The sequence below is a fragment of the Gorilla gorilla genome, chromosome 1 (assembly GCF_029281585.2).
Source record: "Gorilla gorilla gorilla isolate KB3781 chromosome 1, NHGRI_mGorGor1-v2.1_pri, whole genome shotgun sequence".
Taxonomy (NCBI): domain Eukaryota; kingdom Metazoa; phylum Chordata; class Mammalia; order Primates; family Hominidae; genus Gorilla; species Gorilla gorilla.
Window position 1 is genome coordinate 24139058 of NC_073224.2, and position 23959 is coordinate 24163016.

At 45.1% G+C, this 23959-nt stretch overlaps 1 protein-coding gene across 4 annotated transcripts in view; it reads left to right on the forward strand.

Moving 5' to 3' along the window:
- The window catches only part of TBCE (tubulin folding cofactor E), a 91372-nt gene that overhangs the window by 43654 nt on the left and 23759 nt on the right, over positions 1-23959 (forward strand). For 3 of the 4 annotated variants that reach the window (XM_031001207.2, XM_031001199.2, XM_063707961.1), the window contains exons 4-5: positions 12853-13038; positions 17889-17977. In XM_031001207.2, coding sequence (XP_030857067.2) covers positions 12853-13038; positions 17889-17977 — 275 coding nt within the window. Of the gene's footprint in view, positions 1-12852; positions 13039-17832; positions 17978-23959 lie in introns of all 4 variants that reach the window. The other variant, XM_031001206.3, reaches the window with a different exon arrangement.

Consider the following 23959-nt stretch of genomic DNA (forward strand, 5'->3'; position numbering starts at 1 on the left):
ATAAATAACTTTTTAAAATTTAAATAGGCACTTTGTTGACATTAAAAAATTATATGAGTAGGTAATGTTATCTGTGAATTCCATTTCAGGATATTTATGGGGCAATACAAAAGAGATCATTGGGTCTGAAGTGGTGGAGAACCACTGGTCTGGACTACAGGAATTTAACTGGTCCTTTAGAGTTTGATGATTTCATGTCATGTTTTAGTTTCTCTGATCTCTTTTGTAACCTCAGTAATCTCCTGAGCTATTATTACCCATAATTAATTTTTGTAACATTAGCAATTAATAGTGGTTTACAGTGTCAAAATAAAAATAAAATGTGCAGATGAATGTCTAAATGTAACATTTGGGAAGCAAGAATTGCAGTTCAGGGCATCCGCACAGACTAGATGGTCTTTGGTATATCCAAAGAACAAAGAACAAAGAGAAACGTGGATTTTTTCTTTTTGTTTTTTTTTTTTTTTTTTTTTTTTTTGAGACGGAGTCTCGCTCTGTCGCCCAGGCTGGAGTGCAGTGGCGCGATCTCGGCTCACTGCAAGCTCCGCCTCCTGGGTTCACGCCATTCTCCTGCCTCAGCCTCCCGAGTAGCTGGGACTACAGGCGCCCGCCACCACGCCCGGCTAATTTTTAGTATTTTTAGTAGAGACGGGGTTTCACCGTGTTAGCCAGGATGGTCTCGATCTCCTGACCTCGTGATCCACCCGCCTCGGCCTCCCAAAGTGTCTTTTTGTTTTTGAGACGGAGTCTCACTCAGTCGCCCAGGCTGGAGTGCAGTTGCGCCATCTTGGCTCACTGCAACCTCCGCCTCCCGGGTCCAAGCGATTCTCCTGCCTCAGCCTCCTGAGTAGCTGAGACTACAGGCGCCCGCCACTACACCTGGCTAATTTTTGTATTTTTAGTAGAGATGGGGTTTCACCATATTGTCCAGACTGGTCTCGAACTCCTGACCTTGTGATCTGCCCACCTCGGCCTCCCAAAGTGCTGGGATTACAGGTGTAAGCCACTGCTCCCGGGCTTTTTTTTTTTTTTTTTTGAGACGGAGTTTCGCTCTTGTTGCCCAGGCTGGAGTGCAATGGTGTGATCTCACCTCACTGCACCCTCCGTCTCCCAGGTTCAAGGGATTCTCCTGTCTCAGCCTTTTGAGTAGCTGGTATTATAGGAAAGTGCCACCACGCCTGGCTAATTTTGTATTTTTAGACAGGATTTCTCCATGTTGGTCAGGCTGGTCTCCAACTCCCGACCTCAGGTGTTCTGCCCGCCTTGGCCTCCCAAAGTGCTGGGATTATAGGCGTGAACCACTGCGCCTGGCCCCCCCCCCCCTTTTTTTTTTGGACGCAGGGTCTTGCTCTGTCACCCAGGTAGTAGTACAGTGGCACAATCATGGCTCGTTGCAGCCTCAGCCTCCTATGCTCAAGCAGTTCTCCCACCTCATTTTTTGATTTTTTTGTAGAGATGGAGACTCCCTATTTTGCCCTGGCTGGTCTCGAACTCCTGGGCTCGAGTGATCCTCCCACCTCGGCCTCCCAAAGTGCTGGGATTACAGGTGTTACCTGCCGTGTCCTGTCTAGTACATTTTATAAAAAGGAGAAATGTTACATATTGTTCTGAAAGAAAGTTCATTGGCACTAGTCAAGTTTTGGAGAGCTGGCTAGCAAGCTCTGATTGGTGAGTGACAGTGGTGGGTAAGATTAGTCTTAGAGTCACGGCAGATTGTTTTAGTAGCTATTAAATAAAACTGGCTTCAGGTTACAATGGGCAGTCTCAGCAGCTGGGCTTGTAATAAACTGAATTCTTGGAGCAGGTGTTGTGTGCCCCGAGCACTTTTTCCCCTTGGTCCCTTGACTCTGATTTAGTTGGGTATGACAAGAATGACCCAGTTTCTGTAATCAACTTTCCCAAGATTTATCCAAGATTTATGGCCATGCGCCAGTCACCCGTGTCCTTCCTAGGTACTCCTGCTCTCTACTTCTTGTCTTTTGGGGTAGTTGAGGGGTTCAAATATGGTAAGTAACCTTGAAGTCCTCTTTACCTTGTCCGTAGACAGCAGAGTGGTTTTCAGTTTTTTTTTTTCCTTCAACCTAAACCACAGAGTATGCTCTGAACAGAGCTGTGTGTGTCAGTATTCTGCCCACTCACCTTTTATTTCAGTGCTTCTGTTTCCAAGCAATGATAGAAGTTCTCTTTTCTGGTGAGAAATAAATCTTAAAATTTGACTTTTCTTCAACACTAGGGAGCAGAATCTAACTTTAATACTTAGCATCAGAGAGGACGTGCTGTTCCAGCCTGTGTCTGTGATAATGGACATCTTAGGAAATGGATGGTTGACAATTTAAGAAACAAAGCCCTAGCAATAAAGGATAAATGTTTGAAGTGATAGATACCCCATTCACCCTGATGTGATTGTTACACGTGTGCCTGTATCAAAATATTGTATGTACCCACAAAAATTAAAAATTAAACTAAAAAAAGAAAGCCCTTGATTTATTCATCTTTTGTGTGTCATAAGCCTGTTGTAAAGTGTTTTGAGGATCTTGGCTGAGCATTAATGGATTGGTATAAAATATTCTCTTGGTGTGGTGTAAAGTGTTGGAAGATTTTTTTTTTTTTTAATCAGGAAATGTAATGATAGTATGTGGGCAAGGCGCATCTCTGTTCAAAAAGGTGGTAGCTCTGCTTCATTTTTGGAAGGTTTTCTTGAATCTGAGCAAAATCATAATTGTGTCAATGCAAAAGCAGTTGAGATGAATATTAAATTCAGCTGATTAGAGAAGCAAACAAAAAGAGCAGTCTACAGCAAGGTGCTTATCTACTGCACTGCTTTACTTACAGGAAAACAACCTCTCTGGGTCAGCTCTTTAGATGTTACAGCGCTGAACACTGCACGAAAGCTGAGTTCTCCTCTCCTGATGAACAGCTAGTTATGCAACCTTGCTGAACACTAAACATTCCTGAAACAAACAGAGTATCAAGATCAACAGTATTTATTAGAAACTCCCCAGAGACCTGGCCTTTTCCAGTAGCTTATATCCAAAGCTCCAACAAGAAAGAAGCTTACTGTGGAAGTTTGGGAGTCTGTTGGGGACCCTTTACCTTTGTGTAGTGTTGCCAGTTCAGCAAACAAAAATACCAAATGCATAGTGAACTTTGGATTTCAGATAAACAGCCTATCTTTTTTTTTTTTTTTTTTTTTTTTAGTATGAGATATGCGTGGGGGCATACTTACTTAAAAATGATTTGCTGTTTATCTGAAATACAAGCTTAACTGAGCATCTTCGATTCTATGTGGCAATCCTGATGGGGACATAGGACAGAATGAATCTTGATAACTGGGTTTTATGAGCACATGCTGTTTCCACAAGGGCCATGGGTCAGGATGATGATTTTACCAGCAGCATGTGTAATTGGTAGGCAGAAGGAGGAAGGAACCTGAACAGGCCAAATGCTTCCAAGAGAAACGTTTTTGGACACCCCTCCCTGTATTCTCCTCCTCACCAACATTTTTCTCTTTAGACATGGTTTAGAATTTCAGTGTTTGGATACAGTTTCTTAATATATTAATCTAGAATCTCAGTGGAGTCTATGTAAATTATTACAGTTTACCTCTTGGAGATTTGTTGTTATTGATGGGCACCCATTCAGCTAGGATTTTTCACTATTTGTTGAGGCTGTTTTATTTTCTGAGAAACCTGCTGGAAATGTTCCAGAAAATATTGATCTTTAGTGTTAGTCTTTGATCTGTAAAGGGCATAGCATCCGTTTTGCAACTACCTAACACCATTCCTAACTCTCCTTTCATCTGCCTGCATCTAAACTCAACAGTAATAAAGATCTGTTCATGACTTCTTGTTTTTTACCATGGTTTTAAAACTTGTTTATTACCACTGTTTTAAAAAGTGTAGATTTAGGGCCTGGCGCCGTGGCTCATGCCTGTAATCCCAGCATTTTGGGAAGCCGAGGTGGGCGGATCACTTGAGGTCAGGAGTTCCAGACCAGCCTGTCCAACATGACGAAACCCCGTGTCTACTAAAAATGCAAAACTTAGCTGGGCGTGGTCGTGGGCACCCATAATCCCAGCTACTTGGGAGGCTGAGGCACGAGAATCGCTTGAACCCAGGAGACAGAGGTTGCAGTGAGCTGAGATCGTGCCACTGCACTCCAGCCTGGGTGACAGAGCGAGACTCCATCTCAAAAATAAATAAACAAATAAATAAAAAGTGTAAATTTAGGACAGAAATGCAAACCATGATATTTTTGTTTTGCATTGTTTTCTCATTTATCGTTATTATAAATGTATTAGTTGAGCTTTTACACTTTTTCACTGAAATCAAATAATGTTTGAAAAATAAATTTTTCTATTTCTGGTTCCACCACCCCTATGTTACTCCTCTAAGGAAAACCGATACTATTTCATAAACTTTATTTCAGTACGAAATTTAATTTCTAAAATTTTGGATCTCACTATTTCATAAAACAAAATCTATTTTATTAATGAGACTCTAGAAACAGTTTATTAGATGCAAAACTTATTTGTACACATTTACATAGATTAAGGTACATAAGCAAACAAATACAAATTGTCTGGAGCTATTTTTCTAACACCTAGTAACGTGCCTGAGGATTTATTTCACCTTCTTACACATAAAGTGTTTAACATTAATAATTAATTGATAGTAAACACAAGATCTATTTGTATAGTGCCATATTAGAAAATTAAAGGAGGCCGGGCACAGTGGCTTAAGCCTGTAATCCCAGCACTATGGGAGGCCTAGGCGGAAGGACCACTTGGGCCAGGAGTTTGAGACCAGCCTGGTCAACATAGTGAGACCCCATCTCTATCAAAAATGTAAATAAAAAAAGGAGATCACCTAGAAGTGATCTTTGTAATTTCCTTCAGAAAACCCACCTCTGCTTAAACCATAAAATCTTATTTAAAATGTTACAGCTTTCATAAATGTTTTATTTTCAGTTGCACTGCTTTTGCTCTGCTATTTTTTGTTTTTGTAGGTATTTTTATGTAGGATCCTGTTTGATGCCTATGGTAGGACAAAAGTACAGCTGCTTTTTTTTTTTTCACCAAACTCCTACTCATCCTTAAAGACCCAGCTCAGATTCTACATCTTTTCAGAATATACTCAAGGTCAGGGACTTTTGTTGTTCAATGGATCCTTTTGGCAGGCATAAAATAATACTTTTAAAAGCAGGAAATAAATATGTTACAAAGGAAATAGTTACATTGAAATATAGTAATCAGAATATTTTTTAAGAATTGATATATAGTGGGAGAATATGCATGGGAAAAATTGATACAGTAATATATGTCTTTATTAAATAACATTAAATGATAAGATCCACCAGTGGGTCTAATAACTACTAAATTTTGAAGCAATCATGAGAATAAGTGATCTTTTAAAAAATATCTGCCACAAGTGTAAAGTAATAGGAAAATATCTTTGATTTCCATTGGTGACAAAATGCTGTAAATCTTACCCTAGTTTGTTGCCTGAATTTATGAGTAAAGACAATGTTGAATTTTGATAAGAGATTAGTGAAAATAACAATTCACCTTCCTCATCTGTCTCAGCTATTGCTGCATACCGTACATCTTGGAAGTTTTTGCTCACAAATTTTAAAATAATCATTTGTTTTGTTCCTCCCCACTTTGAAATCTGTGACTTGAAGGAGTTCAGGTGTGGTTGTCTCTGCTGTGCACATGTGGCCTGCGTGAATCCAGATGGCAAGTTCTATGGTGGGGGATGCTAAGATCTTGCTCTTTACCTCACCTAGGCCAGGACACACTGTCCTTTGAGCCCATGTTAGCATGGGGCAGAGGGTGTCCCTTGCCTTCCCCTGAACTTAGCCTTGTCCTGTTCATGGAGGTGAAACTGCTGGGCCTGGGTGGCTAGATGGACACATCTAAGCTTGCCCAGTGTGGCATCCGTTTTTTGGTGGGGAGGGGTAGATGTGGTGTATTGTCACCAAAGATGGCTGCCAGTAATGCTTCCCATCCTTATTCATGTATGCCGCTTCTCCCATGAAGAGGTGGAGTCTATTTCCTCTTTCTCTGAGTCTAGGCTGGCCCATGACATGCTCTGGTAAATAAGTGCAATGATGTTGTATCAGTAGTTCTGGGATTAGCTTTTAAGAGGCCTTGCAGGTTCTGTTTTCACTCTCTTGGAAGCCAGTCATCACCTGAGAAGTCTAACCCTGTTGGGAACAGGGGTCCAGCCAGACCCTAGCCATTCCAGCTACCTCCACCCAGGTGCCGATAATCTGAGTTGAGCCATCTTGGATGTTTCAGACTCAGCCAGCTCCCAACTGAATGCAGTCACATGGGTGACCACAGCTGACAACACATGAATCAGAACAACAAAGCTCAGCAAAGCTGACCCACAGAACTGTACCAAGTATCACCTTAATGTTTTAAGCCACTGTGCTTTGGGGAGTTTATGCAGCAATAGGTAACTGAAACAGGTAACAACTTTATACTGGAGATTTATGTGACTTTATCTTGCATATATTTATATTTTCTGCTAGTAAATTGTACATACTTCATATGATGAAATTATGTCATTATAGATGGTATAGATATGGTCAGGAGCTAGTCTGAACAAGTTTGAGAGCCATTGGTTAGGTTTAGAGAGTATGGCATTTGAGTTATCTCAGTATTTCAAAATATGTGGGGTTTTTTGTTTGTTTGTTTGTTTGTTTTAGACGTAGTTTCGCTTTTGTCGCCCAGGCTGGAGTGCAGTGGTGTGATCTCACTCACCACAACCTCTCCCTCCCGGGTTCAAGTGATTCTCCTGCCTCAGCCTCCCAAGTAACTGGGATTACAGGCACCTGCCACCACGCCCGGCTAATTTTTTGTGTTTTTAGTAGAGACGGGGTTTTACCATGATGGCCAGGCTGGTCTTGAACTCCTGACCTCAAGTGATCCACCGGCCTTGGCCTCCCAAAGTGCTGGGATTATAGGCATGAGTTTTTTTGTTTTTGTTTTTGTTTTTTTTTTTTTTATCTGAGACAGGGTCCCACTGTGTTGCCCAGACTGGAGTGGCATGGTGCAATCCTAGCTCACTGGAGCCGTGAACTCCTAGACTCAAATGATCTTCTTGCCTCAGCCTCCTGAGTAGCTGAGACTATAGGTGTACACCACCATGGCTGACTAATGTTTAAATTTTTTTTGTAGAGATGGGGTCTCGCTGTGTTGCCCAGGCTGGTCTCAAACTCCTGGCCTCAAGGGATCCTCCAGCCTTGGCTTCCTGAAGTGAGCTGCCACACCTGGCCAGTTTATTTTTAGTAGTAGTGTATCAGATGCAGTAACTGTACATAAAGGGTAGTTAGTGCTTGTGCCAGGCAATAAAGTAGATGGCTTATTTAATCTTTATAAATAAAGATAGCTAGTCACATAGCTAGTAAGTAATGCAGCCAGGAGTTGAACCCTGGTTTGTGTTTGTATTGCCTCCATCCCTGTTCCCCCATCCCCACCCCTGGTTTTAAGAACATGTACGTTAACTAGGATTTTTTAGGAGAAAGCAAGTTTATTAAGAAAGTAAAGGGGCCAGGCATAGTGGCTCACACTTTAATTCCAGCACTTTGGGAGGCCAAGGCAGGTAGATACCCTGAGGTCAAGAGTTCGAGACCAGCCAGGCCAACATGGTGAGACCTTTTCTCTAGTAAAAATACAAAAATTAGACCAGGTACAGTGGCTCACGCCTGTAATCCCAGCACTTTGGGAGGCCGAGGCAGGTGGATCATGAGGTCAGGAGATCGAGACCATCCTGGCTAACACAGTGAAACCCCGTCTCTACTAAAAATACAAAAAATTGGCCAGGCATGGTGGCGGGTGCCTGTAGTTCCAGCTACTTGGGAGGCTGAGGCAGGAGAATGGCGTGAACCCGGGAGTTGGAGATTGCAGTGAACCGAGATCGTGCCACTGCACTCCAGCCTGCGTGACAGAGTGAGACTCTGTCTCAAACAAAAACAAAAACAAAAAAAAACAAACAAAAATTAGCTGGGCGTGGTGTTGCACGCCTGTAATCCCAGCTACTCAGGAGGCTGAGGCAGGAGAATTGCTTCAACCCGGGAGGCTGAGGTTGCAGTGAGCCGAGATCAGCCCACTGCACTCCAGCCTGGGCAACAGAGGGAGACTCTATCTCCAAAAAAATTATAGCAAAGGAATAATGAATGGCTACTCCAAGGCAGAACAGTCCCGAGGACTGCTGGGTGCCCATTTTTATGGTTATTTCTTGAGTATATGCTAAACAAGGGGTGGATTATTCATGCCTCCCCTTTTAAGACCATGTAGGGTAATTTCCTGACGTTGCCATGGCATTTGTAAACTGTCATGGTGCTGGTGGGAGTGTAGCAGTGAGGATGACCAGAGGTCACTCTCATCTCCATCTTGGTTTTGGTGGGTTTTAGCCGGCTTCTTTACTACATGCTGTTTCATCAGCAAGGTCTTTAATGACCTGTATCTTATACCGACCTCCTAGTTCATCCTGAGACTTAGAATGCCTAACAGTCTGGAGTGCAGTCTGATAGGTCTCAGCCTTATTTTACCCAGCCCCTATTCAAGATGGAGTTGCTCTGGTTCAAACGTCTCTGACATATTCCCCCCTCCCTTTTACGAGAGAACCCTTAATCCTAAGGGCTGCAGAGGGATGAAGATCCACTTTCTGTAACTTCTGTATGCTGAACAGGGGTGATGATATTCCTGCCTAACTGTTGGGTCACTTGCATTCAGGGTAGAGGAGCTCAGTTCGAAAGCGTTGGTATGGCGAAGGCCATTCATAACTCTTGAGTTCCGACAAAAGGTGATATCTGGAAGATTAATAAGTGTTCAGTTTAAGAAAACATTTAGTAAGCTTATCCTGCATTCCTACACAAAGAGTATAATCACAGCAATATATTCCACAACAGTAAAATAAAAAAAATAAAATTATCCCAAGTAAACTGAATTAGAAAGTTTTCCATGAACTGGGCAGTTGTTGAAATCAAGCTAATAAGTAGTCACTAGCCAATTCCAATATGTGCCCAGAATTAGAATAACATTACCCATCACTGTTGTTTCTTCTGAGCAGCAGCCAGAGATCACTGGTTGGTTCACAGGAATAAGTGGGATCATTCTTTTGTCTTCCATAGGTCTGTGGGACACAGGTCAGGAACTGTGTAGACAAGAAGTGAAGCCAGTTTTCCCAAGCAGCTTTTATTGGCTCTGTAAGTCAAGTTTGATTCCTTAAAGGAACACACACCATTCCAGTTAAAGCCTTGGTAAAATAACCAGTTTCTCCACTTGTGTCCCAAGGTCACCCAGTCGGTGCTGCAGACTATTTCCTTTGGGTTGGGGGGCGGGTCCCCTCAGTATCCTCCTTTCTGTGGTTCGCCAGAAAGATGTTACCAGAAAGGGGTCCTGATCCAGACCCCAAGAGAGGGTTCTAGGATCTTGCAAAGGAAAGAATTTGAGGGGAATCCATAGAGTAAAGTGAAAGCAAGTTTATTAAGAAAGTAAAGGAATAAAGAATGGCTACTCCATAGGCAGAGCAGCCAGTAAACTAGGCTTGTAACTTAAGAGATATGTTTAACTTACAGAAACAAACCACTGATGTGTGTGTATAAGCCATGAGAGAGATATGGGACTTAATTTTGCTACAAAAGAGAATTTAATTTCCTGCATAATCAGCTTCCCCCTATTCCACTGAATTAATTTCATCAATATACAAGGTGGATATTTTCTCCTGTCTTAAGCAATCTCCCTTCTTTGACCCCTGTGCCCCTTCAGGACAAGGGTAGGCTGTGCTCACTTGCCTCCCAGTCTTTGGAACTCACCCTCGCTGGTCTTTGACCTATTGCCCCACCCAGACTGCTTGTAGGAAAGGTTATGTTCACGTTGCTGGATTCAGTGGCGAGGCCTCAGCTGTTACCTTACCGGACCTGGTTTTAGCATTGGACATGGTTGTTGACTTTCTTCATTGGCTTCCAGGACACCACACTCTCCAAGTTTCCCTTCTCCTCCCTTCTCCTTCCCCTCCCTTCTCCTTCCCCTCCCTTCCCCTTCCCCTCCCTTCCCCTTCCCCTCCCCTTCCCCTCCCCTTCCCGTCCCCTCCCCCTCCCCTCCACTCCCCCTCCCCTCCCCTTCCCCTCCCCTTCCCCTCCCCTTCCCCTTCCCCTCCCATCCCCCTCCCCTCCCCTTCCCCTTCCCCTCCTATCCCCCTCCCCTCCCCCTCCCTCCCCCTCCCTCCCCCTCCCCCTCTCCTCCCCCTCCCCTTCCCCTCCCTCCCCCTCCCCCTCTCCTCCCCCTCCCCTTCCCCTCCCATCCCCTTCCCCTCCCCTCCCCCTCACCTCCGCTTCCCCTCCCCTCCCCCTTCCCCTCCCCTCCCCCTCCCCCTCCCTCCCCCTCACCTCCGCTCCCCCTCCCTTCCCCTCTCCCCATCCCCTCCCTTCCCCTCCCCCTTCCCCTCCCCCTCCCCCTTCCCCTCCCTTCCCCTCCCCCTCCCTCCCCCTCACCTCCGCTCCCCCTCCCTTCCCCTCTCCCCATCCCCTCCCTTCCCCTCCCCCTTCCCCTCCCTTCCCCTCCCCCTCCCTTTCCCTCCCCCTTCCCCTCCCCCTTCCCCTCCCCTTCCCCTCCCCCTCCCCCTCCCCCTCCCCTTCCCCTCCCCTCCCCTCCTTTCCCCTCCTTTCCCCTCCCCTCGTTTCCATCTGTCGCCCAGGCTAGAGTGCAATGATGTGATCTCAGCTCATTGCAAGCTTCACCTCCTGGGCTCAAGCAATTCTCTTGCCTCATACTTCCAAGTAGTGAAACTCCAGGTACCAGCAACCACGCCCAGCTAATTTTTGTATTTTTAATAGAGACAGGGTTTCACCATGTTGACCAGGCTGGTCTCAAACTCCTGACTTTAGGTGATCTGCCCGCTTCAGCCTCCCAAAATGCTAGTATCATAGGGGTGAGCTACCGCACCTGATCTCAAACTCCTGACTTTAGGTGATCTGCCCACCTCAGCCTCCCAAAATGCTAGGATTATAGGGGTGAGCTACCGCACCTGGCCCACACTCTCTAAGTTTCTAACTCCCTCCTGGCCACTTCTTCCCAGGTTGGGGATTGGTTTTAACTTTTTGGGATCACAAGTTCCTTTTAGAGTCTGATCATCACTGTGAACCCACATCTTAGAGAAAACTATATGTATGTTTATGTTAACAAAATTTATCACAAATATTAGTTTTCATCCTTTTCAATTATTATTATTATTATTTTTTTGAGATGGAGTTTTGCTCTTGTTGCCCAGGCTGGAGTGCAATGGCATGATCTTGGCTCACCGCAACCTCTGCCTCCTGGGTTCAAGTGATTCTCCTGCCTCAGCCTCCCCAGTAGCTGGGATTATAGGCATGTGCCACCACACCTGGCTAATTTTGTATTTTTAGTAGAGATGGGGTTTCTTCATGTTGGTCAGGCTGATCTCGAACTCCTGACCTTAGGTGATCCGCCCTTTTCAGCCTCCCAAAGTGCTGGGATTATAGGCATGAGCTACTGTGCCCGGCCAGAATTATGGTGACTTCTAAAAAGGTCTGATTTCTTTCTTTAAGAGTTAATGGTTGTTGCCTGGGCAACATAGTGAGATGTTGTCTCTTAAAAAAAGTATGAAAAGTGTTGGCTGGACATGGTTGCTTGTACCTGTAGTCCTAGCTACGTGGGAGGCTGAAGAGGGAGCATTGCCTGAGCCCTGGGAATTGGAGGCTGCAGTTAGTTATGGTTGTGTCACTGCACTCTCGCTGAGGTGACAGAGTGAGACCCCCTTTCTTTAAAAAAAAAAAATTAGGCGTGGTGGCTCACACCTGTAATCCCAGCACTTTGGGAGGTCAAGACGGGAGGATCACTTAAGGTCAGAAGTTCAAGACCAGCCTGGCCAACATGGTGAAACCCTGTCTCTCCTAAAAATACAAAAATTAGCCTGGGTGTAGTGGCACATGCCTGTAATCCCAGCTAATTGGGAGGCTGAGCAGGAGAACTGCTTGAACCCGGGTGGTGGAGGTTGCAGTGAGTCAAGATTGCGCCATTGCACTCCAGTCTGGGCAATAGAGTGAGATTCTGTCTCAAAAAAAAAAAAGAAAATAGTAATGATCGTAAGCTGAAATAGTGTTTATAATACAATTTTGATCAATTTATAGAGTTCACTGTTTCTTCTTTTTTTTTAAGTGACAAGGTCTCTCTCTGTTACCAAAATAAAAAATAAATTAGTAAATAAATAATGATTTTGTATATAATCCACCTACAATTTTTTTTTTTTTTTTTTTTTTTTTAAGATGGAGTCTTGCTCTGTCACCCAGGCTGGAGTGCAGTGGCATGATCTTGGCTCACTGCAACCTCCACTTCCCGAGTTCAAACAATTCTCTCACCTTAGCCTCCCTAGTAGCTGGGACTACAGGTGTGCACCACCACGCCAGACTAATTTTTGTATTTTTAGTAGAGATGGGGGTTTCGCCATGTTGGCCAGGCTGGTCTTTGAACTCCTGACCTCAGATGGTCCTCCTGCCTTGGCCTCCCAAAGTGCTGGGATTACAGTTATAAGCCACCGTGCCTGGCCACCCCCATGGATTTAATACTTCTGTTTTTTCTAATGTGAATTGTCAGTTTCATATTACTTGTTAGTTTATTTAAAGGGATTTAACATGCTTGCATAAGATCATAACCCTTTATGGTCAATCATACTGATTATATATTATTTTAGTATGTGATATTCTCTTTTATGCTAATTTTGATTTTTTAGCATGTAGAAATTTTTGAAGACCTTCATAAAATTGTATTTATGGCCTTTCTTGGTGGGTAATATTTTCTGTGTTTCATTTGCTCTTCTTTACCAGGCACCCGACAGGAGGATCCTTTATTCGTCCGAACAAGGTAAATTTTGGAACAGACTTTCTTACTGCAATTAAGAACCGCTATGTGTTAGAAGATGGACCAGAGGAAGATAGAAAAGAGCAAATTGTTACAATTGGAAATAAACCTGTGGAGACTATTGGTTTTGACTCTATTATGAAACAGCAAAGGTAAGTGGAGTTTATAATGGCAGAGCTGACTTTTATGGTTTTATTAAGGTTCAGAATTGAAATACCCATGACTGTATATGGATGCTCACGACTTTGCTCCTAAACTGGTTTATGGTTCCACAGAAACGGAATCAAAATCTGAGGAATCCAAGAATTATTTAGGGAAATTAAAATTCTTATGTTAGCACAGGATTGGTAGATTTATCCAGTTTGCAATTGGAATATTTACTGGCCCATTATTAGTATTCACATCATATTATCTCGTGTTGACTAAGTAACCAAGGCTGACGTTTGGGTTCTTTTCTATTTCATGGTGATGGTAAGTTGGGAATGGAAACAGCAGTCTGAATTGTTACCTATGCCGTGGAGCGTGCTGGTGCCATCTGTTAATAGTAGGGAGTAGTTCTCACCTCTGGATGCACATCTTCATCACCTGGGGAGCTGTGAAACATGCGGCATCCTTGGTCCCATCCCAGATCTGCTCAATCACAATTTTGGGATATGGGCTCTAATGCCTTGTATTGTATTGTATTTTTATTTTTATACAGACAGGATCTTGCTATGTTGCCCAGGCTGGTCTTGAACTCTTGGGCTCAAGTGATCCTTGGCTTCCCAAAGCACTGGGATTACAGGCATGAGTCCCTGCACCCGGCCTTAAAATAATGCACTTTAAAACTGCTGCACAAGAACATTCTCTTTTCTCGGAAACTGTATATTGTGACTTTGTACAAGGAGGCTTTCTAGTCATTCCAGTGAACTGCTTGAATCAAAGAGAGAGAAAGTTAGTATTTACACAAAACCAGTCATGACTGCACAAGAACTGGCCAGGCCTTGCAGCTTCCTACTGTGGTGAGTGACTTGGACAAGGCATCTGGGTAAGGACCCCTGGTGGCCACTGTGAGGATAAATTTGTGGCCACTTGGAGGCCTGCAATATATTTTCTTTCAGTCTCTAAAAGAATTAAGCTATAGTTCTGTCCAAAGTAAATTTCTTTACTATCTTTTGTTATTGTTGTTATTAATAAAAGTGTACATGGGGACATTGTGGAAAATAAATACATTTCTTGGTACATCTCTTTAGCATACATGGCCCCCATTAAAAAAAAACTCAGAATAAATCAAGAGTTTTAGAAAAAGGAACAAATGGACTGTTCTTTATAAAACAAAATACCTTTATTGTTGAGAATTTAGAAATTACAGATTGAACAAAAAAGTATCATGATTAATGCCACCACTTAGATATAAGTATCGTAAACAGGCTGGGTGCAGTGGCTCATGCTTGTCATCTTAGCACTTTTGGAGGCCAAGGCAGTTGGATCACTTAAGGCCAGGAGTTTGAGACTAGCCTGGCCAACATGGTGAAACCCTGTCTCTACTAGAAATACAAACAATTAGCTGGGTGTGGTGGTATGCACCTGTAGTCCCAGCTGCTTGGGAGGCTGAGGCAAGAGAATCGCTTGAACCTGGGAGGTGGACGTTGCAGTGAGCCAAGATCGTGCTCCAGCCTGGGTGACAGAATGAGACTCTGTCTCAAAAAAAAAAAAAAAAAGAAAAAAAAGACGTAACTATCATGAACAGTTTTTACTGTTTACCCTACTGATTTACTTGGATTTAAAGAACTACATGCTTCATAGGGTTAGAGTTCTTTGCTTTATTTTTTCCCATTTAAAATACAAATAGCCTGGGCAACATGGCAAAACCCTGTCTCTACAAAAAAAATAAATAAATAAATGCAAAAATTAGCTGGGTGTAGTGGTGCGTGCCTATAGTCCCAGCTATTTGGGAAGCTGAGGTGGGAAGATCACCTGAACCCAGAAGGTCAAGGCTGCAGTGAGCCATGATTGCACCACTGCACTCCAGCCTAGGTGACATAGTGAGACCTTGTCTCAAATGACACACAAACCAAAAAAAAAACCCAAATATTTACATATCTCTTACCCAAAAGAAGCATTTTTTTAATTGGTTAATCTCTTTCAGAGAATATTATGGACTCTGAGAATATTAACAAATTGCAAACAGATTTTCGTCCCCTAGTTTATGAACAGCTATGTAACTCATGAATTTTTCTGTAAATGACCCTACTACTTGAGTATCATTGCATTTAATCATTAGCTAGTGACTTTCTTGATTGAAAAGGTAAAATTTTAGAGATTCTGGAGCAATCTTATATGTTGGCTGGAGATTAGTCAGTTCAGAAATTATGAGACAGCTTGGTGGAATGCAGCCGGTGTTGGAGTTAGGCTGGGTTCAGCCGCCAGCTAAGGCACTTTTGGCTCTGACAGAAGTTAGAGATAGCTACTTATTGTTTCTAAGCCTCAGTTTCCTCAGTTACAACATAAAACCTAAGATATAAGTGCTGTCGTGAATAACAAATGAGATCCTACAATTAATGATAGCTGTCAGTTAGGAGTTGAAACCTCTACTTTAAGCCATTGTCTTATCTCGTCAATAAAATCCAGCTGACCAGCTTTGAGATCGTACCACTAAGAAGAGACTTACTCAATAAAGGAATCAAAAACAAATTAAAAAATCCATTATGTGTGGTTTCTCTTGGAGATGGCTTTGGCTCTGGAGTGATGCTTGGACTGAGATCTGAGTCCTCATGCTTAGTGCCAAGTTGACCTAGCAAAGAAGGCTATTTGAAATTTTAGGGGGATGGAGCGACATCTGTCGGACACAGTGCAAACTACAGTTTGAAGTAGTTGCCTGTTTCATGAGATTCCTGTAGTTCTTTTCAATGATGTCATAAGCCTACAAAGCTGGCTTTTGGGCAATTGCCACGATAAAACGCAAGTATTTATGTACATCTATCATGCATCAATAGAAATATTTGTTTTATTATAAAGCAAGTATCTCTTAAATCAGTGTGGAACTGGAAATGGAGTTGGTGGCGTCCAGTCTGATTCCAGGGTTTGGGAAGTTGGGCAGTGCCCAGCAGACACTGAGTTGACAGGACATAAGTAATGATTAAGTTGTTTGGCCCTAACTACATACTTAATTGGAACTGTGAGGTATTTATTTTGGCCTAAGTACCATGAAAAAAATTACTGAAACCCTAAGGACCCTGTGGCCTGAGAAAGTTTGGGACCCTCTACCCTTGAATTCTGCTGCTGCCTTTTGTACCCTGGTTTTTCTTTCTTGTTTTTTTCTTGTTTCTTGTTTTTTGTTTTGAGACAGAGTTTCGCTCTTGTTGCCCAGGCTGGAGCGCAATGGTGTGATCTTGGCTCACTGCAACCTCCACCCTCCTGGGTTCAAGCGATTCCCCTGTCTCAGCCTCCTGAGTAGTCGGGATTACAGGTGCCCCCCACTATGCCAGGCTAGTTTTTGTAATTTTTTTTAGTAGGGACGGGGTTTCACCATGTTGGCCAGGCTGGTCTCGAACTCCTGACCCCAGGTGATCCGCCCACCTTGGCCTCCCAAAGTGCTGGGATTACAGGCATAAGCCACTGGCCCCGGCCATGTATTTGTTCTTTTGTGACTGGCTTATTTCACCTAGCATAATACACTCAAGGTTCATCCACATTGCGGCATATGTCAGAATTTCCTTCCTTTTTTTTAAGTTCACACAATATTGCATTGTATATGTGTGCCACGTTTTGTTTATCCTTTCATTTGTTGATGGACACTTGCATTGCTTCCACCTCTTGACTACCAGGAATAATGCTGCTGTGAACTTGTGCCTATACCGTGGCCTTTTAGAGATGTGAAGTCTGAGGCACAGAGGTGCTAATTCACTTCTCCAAAGCCAAAGGAGATGGTGGAATTGGGATTTGAACCCAGGTCGTCTGGTTCCAGATTCTGTGTTCTTAGACATTATGTATGCGGATTCTTTTCATGAATAGAAAGCACAAGATTTTCTACACTTAACAAATGGCTGCCGGAAGTATCTGGTCATGCTGAAGCTGGGTGCGCTCTCTAGGAAGTACCTTAGGGAGGCTTTTACATGTGAGTGCAAGAAGCACTCCATAGCAGGTACTTCTGCGTGGTTGGGAACAATCTAAATGTCAGCAGAAGAGTATGTACATTCCTTGTGGTCTGTTCATATAACAAACGCTGTAAGGTGTGAAGATGAATGTCCTGGAGATCCATGTGTCACCGTAGCGAAATCTCACCACTGAACAATAGACTGTTGAGGAAAAAGTCAGGTGCAGAAGGTTCCGCGGAGTAGAATACCATTTATATCAAGTTTCAGAATATTAAAAAATGCTGTAATTGTTTAGGGATATGGAAATATATGGTAAAAATATTAAGAAATGCTTAAGATTAAATAAACACCAAATGTAGTATAAGGCCCTGGGGAGGGCTGGGCGTGGTGGCTCACGCCTGTAATCCCAGCACTTTGGGAGGCGGAGGTGGGTGGATCACTTGAGGTCAGGAGTTCGAGACCAGTCTGGCCAACATGGTGAAACCCCGTCTCTACTAAAAACACAAAAATTAGCCAGGCGTGGTAGCAAGCGCCTGTAATCCCAGCTACTGGGGAGGCTGAGGCAGGAGAATCACCTGAACCTGGGAGGGAGAGGCTGCAGTGAGTCTAGATTGTGCCACTGCACTCCAGCCTGGGCAACACAACGAGACTCCGGCTAAAAAAAAAAAAAAAAAAAGTTTACCCCTGGGAGTAGAGGGAGAATTGTGTTTGGAGAGGGCCCCAGAGGACTTCAGTTGCATTTGTAATATTTGTAGTGCTCTTTTTCTTTTTTGTAATGCTTTATTTCTTAATTTGGGTGGTGGTTACTGGTATTTGTATATTATTTTTGGTACCCTTTTATATGTCTGAAATGTGTTTAATTTTTTAAAGGGCCAGTGGATAGCATACGTGCTTATGTATCCATGTGAACTCTGTTTTTCATGCAGTCAGCTGAGCAAGTTGCAAGAAGTTTCTCTGAGGAACTGTGCAGTAAGTTGTGCTGGTGAAAAAGGAGGAGTTGCTGAAGCATGTCCTAGTATCCTTTTCACCGAGAGCTTGTTATTGGAATCTGACTATGGATTTGATACCTGTGCCAGAGACTGCTAATTGCCTACCCATTGTCCAGTCTTAACTTCCTAACGCAGTTCAGTTTTGCTTGGTGTAGTTGGGGCCCAGATAAATTATTTACCTTCCCAGACCCCTTTGCTTGCAAGTTTGCCAGCATGTTGAGGTGGAAGTTTCTAGACCGGGCTCCTTGAAAGGGGGCACACTTGGCCAGGCGCAGTGGCTCACGCCTGTAATCCTAGCATTTTGGGAGGCTGAGGCAGGTGGATCACGAGGTCAGGAGATCGAGACCATCCTGGCCAACATGGTGAAACCTGTCTCTACTAAAAGTACAAAAATTAGCCGGGTGTGGTGGCGTGTGCCTGTAGTCCCAGCCACTCAGGAGGCTGAGGCAGGAGAATTGCTTGAACCCACTAGGCGGAGGTTGCAGTGAGCTGAGATCGCGCCAGTGCACTCATCCTGGAGACAGAACAAGACTTCATCTCAAAAAAAAAGAAAGGGGGCACACTTGGTTGGCCTCTGCCTTTTGCCTGTTGCTTTTACCCTTCCCCTGCCTTGAGCGGATGGAAAGCCCAGGGCTTTGGCAGCTGTCTTACAAGTGTGAAGAAAGCCATCCAGTACAGATTGGGAGAGCAGAGGAGAGGGAACCTGGGCTGCTGACTGTGTACTGGGAACCAAAGATGAATCTGCTTCAGCCCTGGTCTGTTTTCTCATGCAGTTCTTTTTTTTTTTTTTTTTTTTTTTTTGAGATGGAGTCTTGCTCTGTTGCCTAGGCTGGAGTGCTGTGGCGTGATCTCAGCTCACTGTAACTTCCGCCTCCCAGGTTCAAGTGATTCTTCTGCCCTAGCCTCCCAAGTAGCTGGGATTACAGGTGCCCGCCACCACGTCTGGCTAATTTTTTTTTTTTTTTTTTTTTTTGAGATGGAGTCTCACTCTGTTGCCAGGCTGGAGTGCAGTGGCGTGATCTCAGCTCACTGCAACCTCCGCCTCCCGGGTTCAAGCAATTCTCCTGCCTCAGCCTCCCAAGTAGCTGGGACTACAGGCGCCCGCCACCACGCCCAGCTAATTTTTGTATTTTTGGTAGAGACGGGGTTTCACCATGTTGGCCAGGATGGTCTCTATCTCTTGACCTGGTGATCCGCCCACCTTGGCCTCCCATTACAGGCGTGAGCCACCACACCTGGCCTCGTCTGGCTAATTTTTGTATTTTTAGTAGAGATGGGGTTTCGCCACATTGGCGAGGCTGGTCACGAACTCCTGACCTCAGGTGATTCCCCTGCCTCGGCCTCCCAAAGTGCTGAGATTATAGGTGTGAGCCACACACCTGGCCTCATGCAGTTATTTTTAGTGGGAAAGACTCTGGTTCTGTTTCATGCAGCTGAATGCAGTTTTTTATAATACCCCAACAGAGGCTCTTTATGAAGTTTGGAATCTCTTTTCTCTACCTTCTCTTATTAGTGTTATTTTTGTCACATATTTCTTTTTTGCCCGTAAGCAAAAATGTTGGAGGTAAGTTAAAAGAAAATTTTAAGGATGGGCATGGTGGCTCACGCTGGTAATCTCAGCATTGGGAGGCTGAGACTGGAGGACTGTTTGAGACCAGCCTTGGGAACATTGTGAGACCTTGTCTCTATAAAAAATTAAAGCGAAACAAAACTGGGTGTGGTGGCATGTGCCTGTCATCTCAGCTACTCGGGAGGCTGAGGTGGGAGGACTGCTTGAGCCCAGGAGTTTGAGGCTGTGATGAGCCATGATCATGCCACTGTACTTCAGCCTGGGAGACCCCGTTTCTATTAAGAAATTTCCCATGGAGGCTGGGCGCAGTGGCTCATGCCTGTAATCCCAGCACTTTGGGAGGCCGAGGTGGGCAGATCACCTGAGGTCAAGAGTTTGAGACCAACCTGGCCAACATGGTGAAACTCCATCTCTACTAAAAATACAAAAATTAGCCAGGCATGGTGGTGCATGCCTGTAATCCCAGCTACTTGGGAGGCTGAGGCAGGGAGAATTGCTTGAACCCGGGAGGCAGAGGTTGCAGTGAGTGAGGTCATGCCATTGCACTCCAGCCTGGGTAACAGAGTGAGACTCTGTCTCAAAAAAAAAGAAAGAAATTTCCCATGGAAACCAAATAGACTTTCTTTAACTTTAAAAGGTCTTTTCCCAATTCATTAAGTCTGTCTGATCTGTACATAATAACTTTTGCAAAAAATACCAGTTTTGATCAGTTTTTTTTCTGAGTGAAGAGATGCCAGGTGAAGTAGCTCTCTTTGGCAAAATGCCCCGACAGTGCAGTGAAGGAAATTAGATCAGACCTCTCTCCATCTGTGTGTCTGAGGGTTCAATTCCCTTGGGGGAAACAGTCTGGGGGTCTGTTGGGACCTGTGGTAGCTGCACAGGTCTCTGCCTGTCTCTGCCAGTCTCTGCCCCTGAGCAGCCTCCTCCGTTGACCCCAGCGTGCTGCAAATATGAGGTCATTTTCAGAAGTAGGCAGCTGGAGTGAGGGGAATTGAAGTGGATGCAGAAAAGAGTTTGCTGAGGAGCCAGTGCCACAGCAGTGTCAGAGCATTCTGCATTCTGCCTGGCCTATTCCTAAACTATTTCAGAAGATTGGTAATCGGGCTGTGTGCAGTGGCTCATGCCTGTAATCCCAGCACTCTGGGAGGCCAAGGCGGGTGGATCACCTGAGGTCAGGAGTTCAAGACCAGCCTGGCCAACATGGTGAAACCTTGTCTGTACTAAAAATACAAAAAATTAACTGGGTATGGTTACGGGCGCCTCTAATCCCAGCTACTCAGGAGGAGGCTGAGGCAGGAGAATCACTTGAACCTGGGAGGCAGAGATCACACCACTGTGCTCTAGCCTGGGTGACAGAGCAGGACTCCATCTCAAAAAAAAAAAAAAAACAAAAACAGGGGGGGGGGCCAGGTGTGGTGGCTCACGCCTGTAATTCCAGCACTTTGGGAGGCTGAGGCAGGTGGATCACCTAAGGTCAGGAGTTCGAGACCAGCCTGGCCAACGCGGTGAAACCCCATCTCTACTAAAGTACAAAAATTAGCCAGGCATGGTGGTGGGCGCCTGTAGTCCCAGCTGCTTGGGAAGCTGAGGCAGGAGAATCGCTTCAACCTGGGAGGCAGAGGTTGCAGTGAGCCGAGATCGCGCCATTGCACTCCAGCCTGGGCGACAAGAGCGAGACTCCGTCTCAAAAAAAAGGACAGATGTGGCGGTAAATGGGTTTGGGAGTGCTGGCTGTTGGGTTGCTCAGAGCTGTCAGCAGTGTCCTGAAGAATCAGCATGTTGTTTGTTTATACTGCACTTTTCTGGAGAAAAATGTCCCCCAGGACACGAAGAAATGAGGTTTCACGAAGATAATCAAGTCATGATTGGTATTTGCAGATACAGTGATAAATGTCTTGCAGATCCCGATTGAATTCTCGCCAGAAGTTTAAGTATTGCTTTGGGTGCTTAATCCAGTCATCCTTTTTTGGGTTGGTCTGTCTTTGAGGTTATTTACTCTACCAGAACTCGAGGCAGTGGGAGAGCTGCAGACCCGGGTGTGTCAAATCTGAGGGCACTTCCAGGGGAGGGGATGAGCTTCCTCCTCCCTCATAACCTGCGGAGGAGAGTCTGTGCCCGGGTGCTTGGCCTGTGCTTTCACGGGGGCTCCTTGAACGGTGTGTGTGGGAGGGGCGACCACATATTGACAGCTGTTGTTCGTGGTTGATTTCAGGATGTAGGTGGTCTGTGTGCTCTGTACAGACCTTAGAAACAATAACTCTAGGCTACATAATGGGAAGCAGCAGTGAGGGAAGCGTGATTGGACTTAAACCCTTCCTCAGCAGCCTAACAGCCGATTTAGCGGGGTTAATGGAAACACAGGGTGGCCAAAGTGTCACCCAGAGGCCGGGAAAGCACCCCTTGCATGAGCCTGTGTTAGGCGGTGTCAGGAAGCCAGGGCAGCAGAGAGGAGGCTGAGGAGGAGGGGCGGAGGAGCAGTTTACAGAAGCCATCATGCAGGTGTGGCCCCAAGGGCGGAGGAGGAGCCCGAGGGGACCTGGAGGGTGTTTGCCGGGTCTGGAATTTTCGGCAGCCTGCACCGACTCTTTTCCCTTCCATTTGATGCGACGGCCACGGCAAAATCGAGGCTATTCTGCAGGTACTCATATTACCGGTTGAAATGCAACTGTTTACGAGGGTAGACCCCATTGTTAGCTCTTGGGCTGTAATAGTCCAGGCAGCTGGCAGGATTTGGGCATGGGTAGCTGGCGACCGGGTATGGAGTCATCCCTTTCTTTGCATCTTCTCTGCCGTCCTTCCCTTGTTCCTGACCTTCTTGCGGAGCTTCCTAATTGGTTCCTGCCTAAAATTATTTCCTTTCTAACCAATGCTTTGGAGTGATGCCACTGTTTTTGTAAAGAAACTTTCTCCACGTTTTATGTATGTTTGATGACTCCCTGTTGCATTATGGGGTGCAATGATATGGATTTTGGATCGAGGATGACTTGGGTGTAACTTCCCACTTGTTCATTTGCACACAATGACACAGCTCTGTGACTGCTGTGCCACCGTTTGTTCTGCTGTGAGAAAGCAAAACAACCCAGCAATCAGCATAGTGCCTGGGTCTGGTTAGCAGTGGCAGCAGCAGTGCGGGTGGTGGCTGTCGCTGCTGCTGTTGTTATTACTGGATCTTAGAGCTCTTTTTTTTTTTTTTTTTTTTTGGAGATGGAGTCTTGCTCTTTCACTGGGCTGGAGTGCAGTGGTGCGATCTTGGCTCACCGCAACCTTCTGGCACCCAGGTTCAAGCGATTCTTCTGCCTCAGCCCCCTGAGTAGCTGGGACCACAGATACGTGCCACCACGCTTGGCTGATTTTGTTTTTGTTTTTTTTTTTCTTTTTTTGAGATAGAGTTTCGTTCTTGTTGCCCAGGCTGGAGTGCAATGGCATGATCTTGGCTCACTGTTACCTCCGCCTCCCAGGTTCAAGCGATTCTCCTGCCTCAGCTTCCCGAGTAGCTGGGATTACAGACATGGGCCACCATGCCTGGCTAATTTTGTATTTTTAGTAGGGATGGGGTTTCTCCATGTTGGTCAGGCTGGTCTCGAACTCCGGACCTCAGGTGATCCGCCCGCCTCGGCCACCCAATGTGCTGGGATTATAGGTATGAGCCACAGTTCCCTGTCCAATTTTTGTATCTTTAGTAGAGACAGGGTTTCACCGTGTTGGCCAGGCTGGTCTTGAACTCCTGACCTCAGGTGATCCGCCCACTTTGGCCTCTCAAAGTGCTGGGATTACAGGCGTGAGCCGCCGCGCCTGGCCTGGATCTTAGAGCTCTTCTTCTGTCGCTGGCCACTCCTCCTCAGTCGCTTCTGTGGGACCTTTCTCTGGTTGCAGACTGTTGGGTGTACCCCAAGGCTCAGACTTGGGAGCCCTGGGCTTCTTGAGAGACCTTCTGGGGTGTGGCTGGCACTCCTCCACGGCCTGCCCTCTTCCACATCTGTCTCTCCAGCTGCAGCTTTGATACGTCTGTCTGGATGTTTCATAGCCATCATAGATTTAGCATGTCCAAAACTAAGACCCACGCCTGCTCATCCTGTAGTCTTTTCCCTCTTAATAAATGACAGTTCCAGTTGCACAGGCCACAGATCTTGGAGTTGTCCTTGACACTCCCTTTCTCCCATGCCCCACACCTAAATCCATTGGCAAATCCTGTGAGCCCCACTTCCAGAGTCAGACGCCCCCTCTGACATGTTCTGCCCTCTCATGCTGCTGGTTTGCTCCGGCCTCCTGGAGACTCCCGGCCCTCCTTTGTTTCCCTGCAATTGTGCTCAACTCAGAAGCACAGTGACTTTTACTGTTTTTTTTTGTTGTTGTTGTTGTTTTGTTTTTTGACATAATATAGATCAAAGTCAAAGCAGAGTGATTTTTAAAGGACCCAGGTCACCTGTCGCTGTTTCAA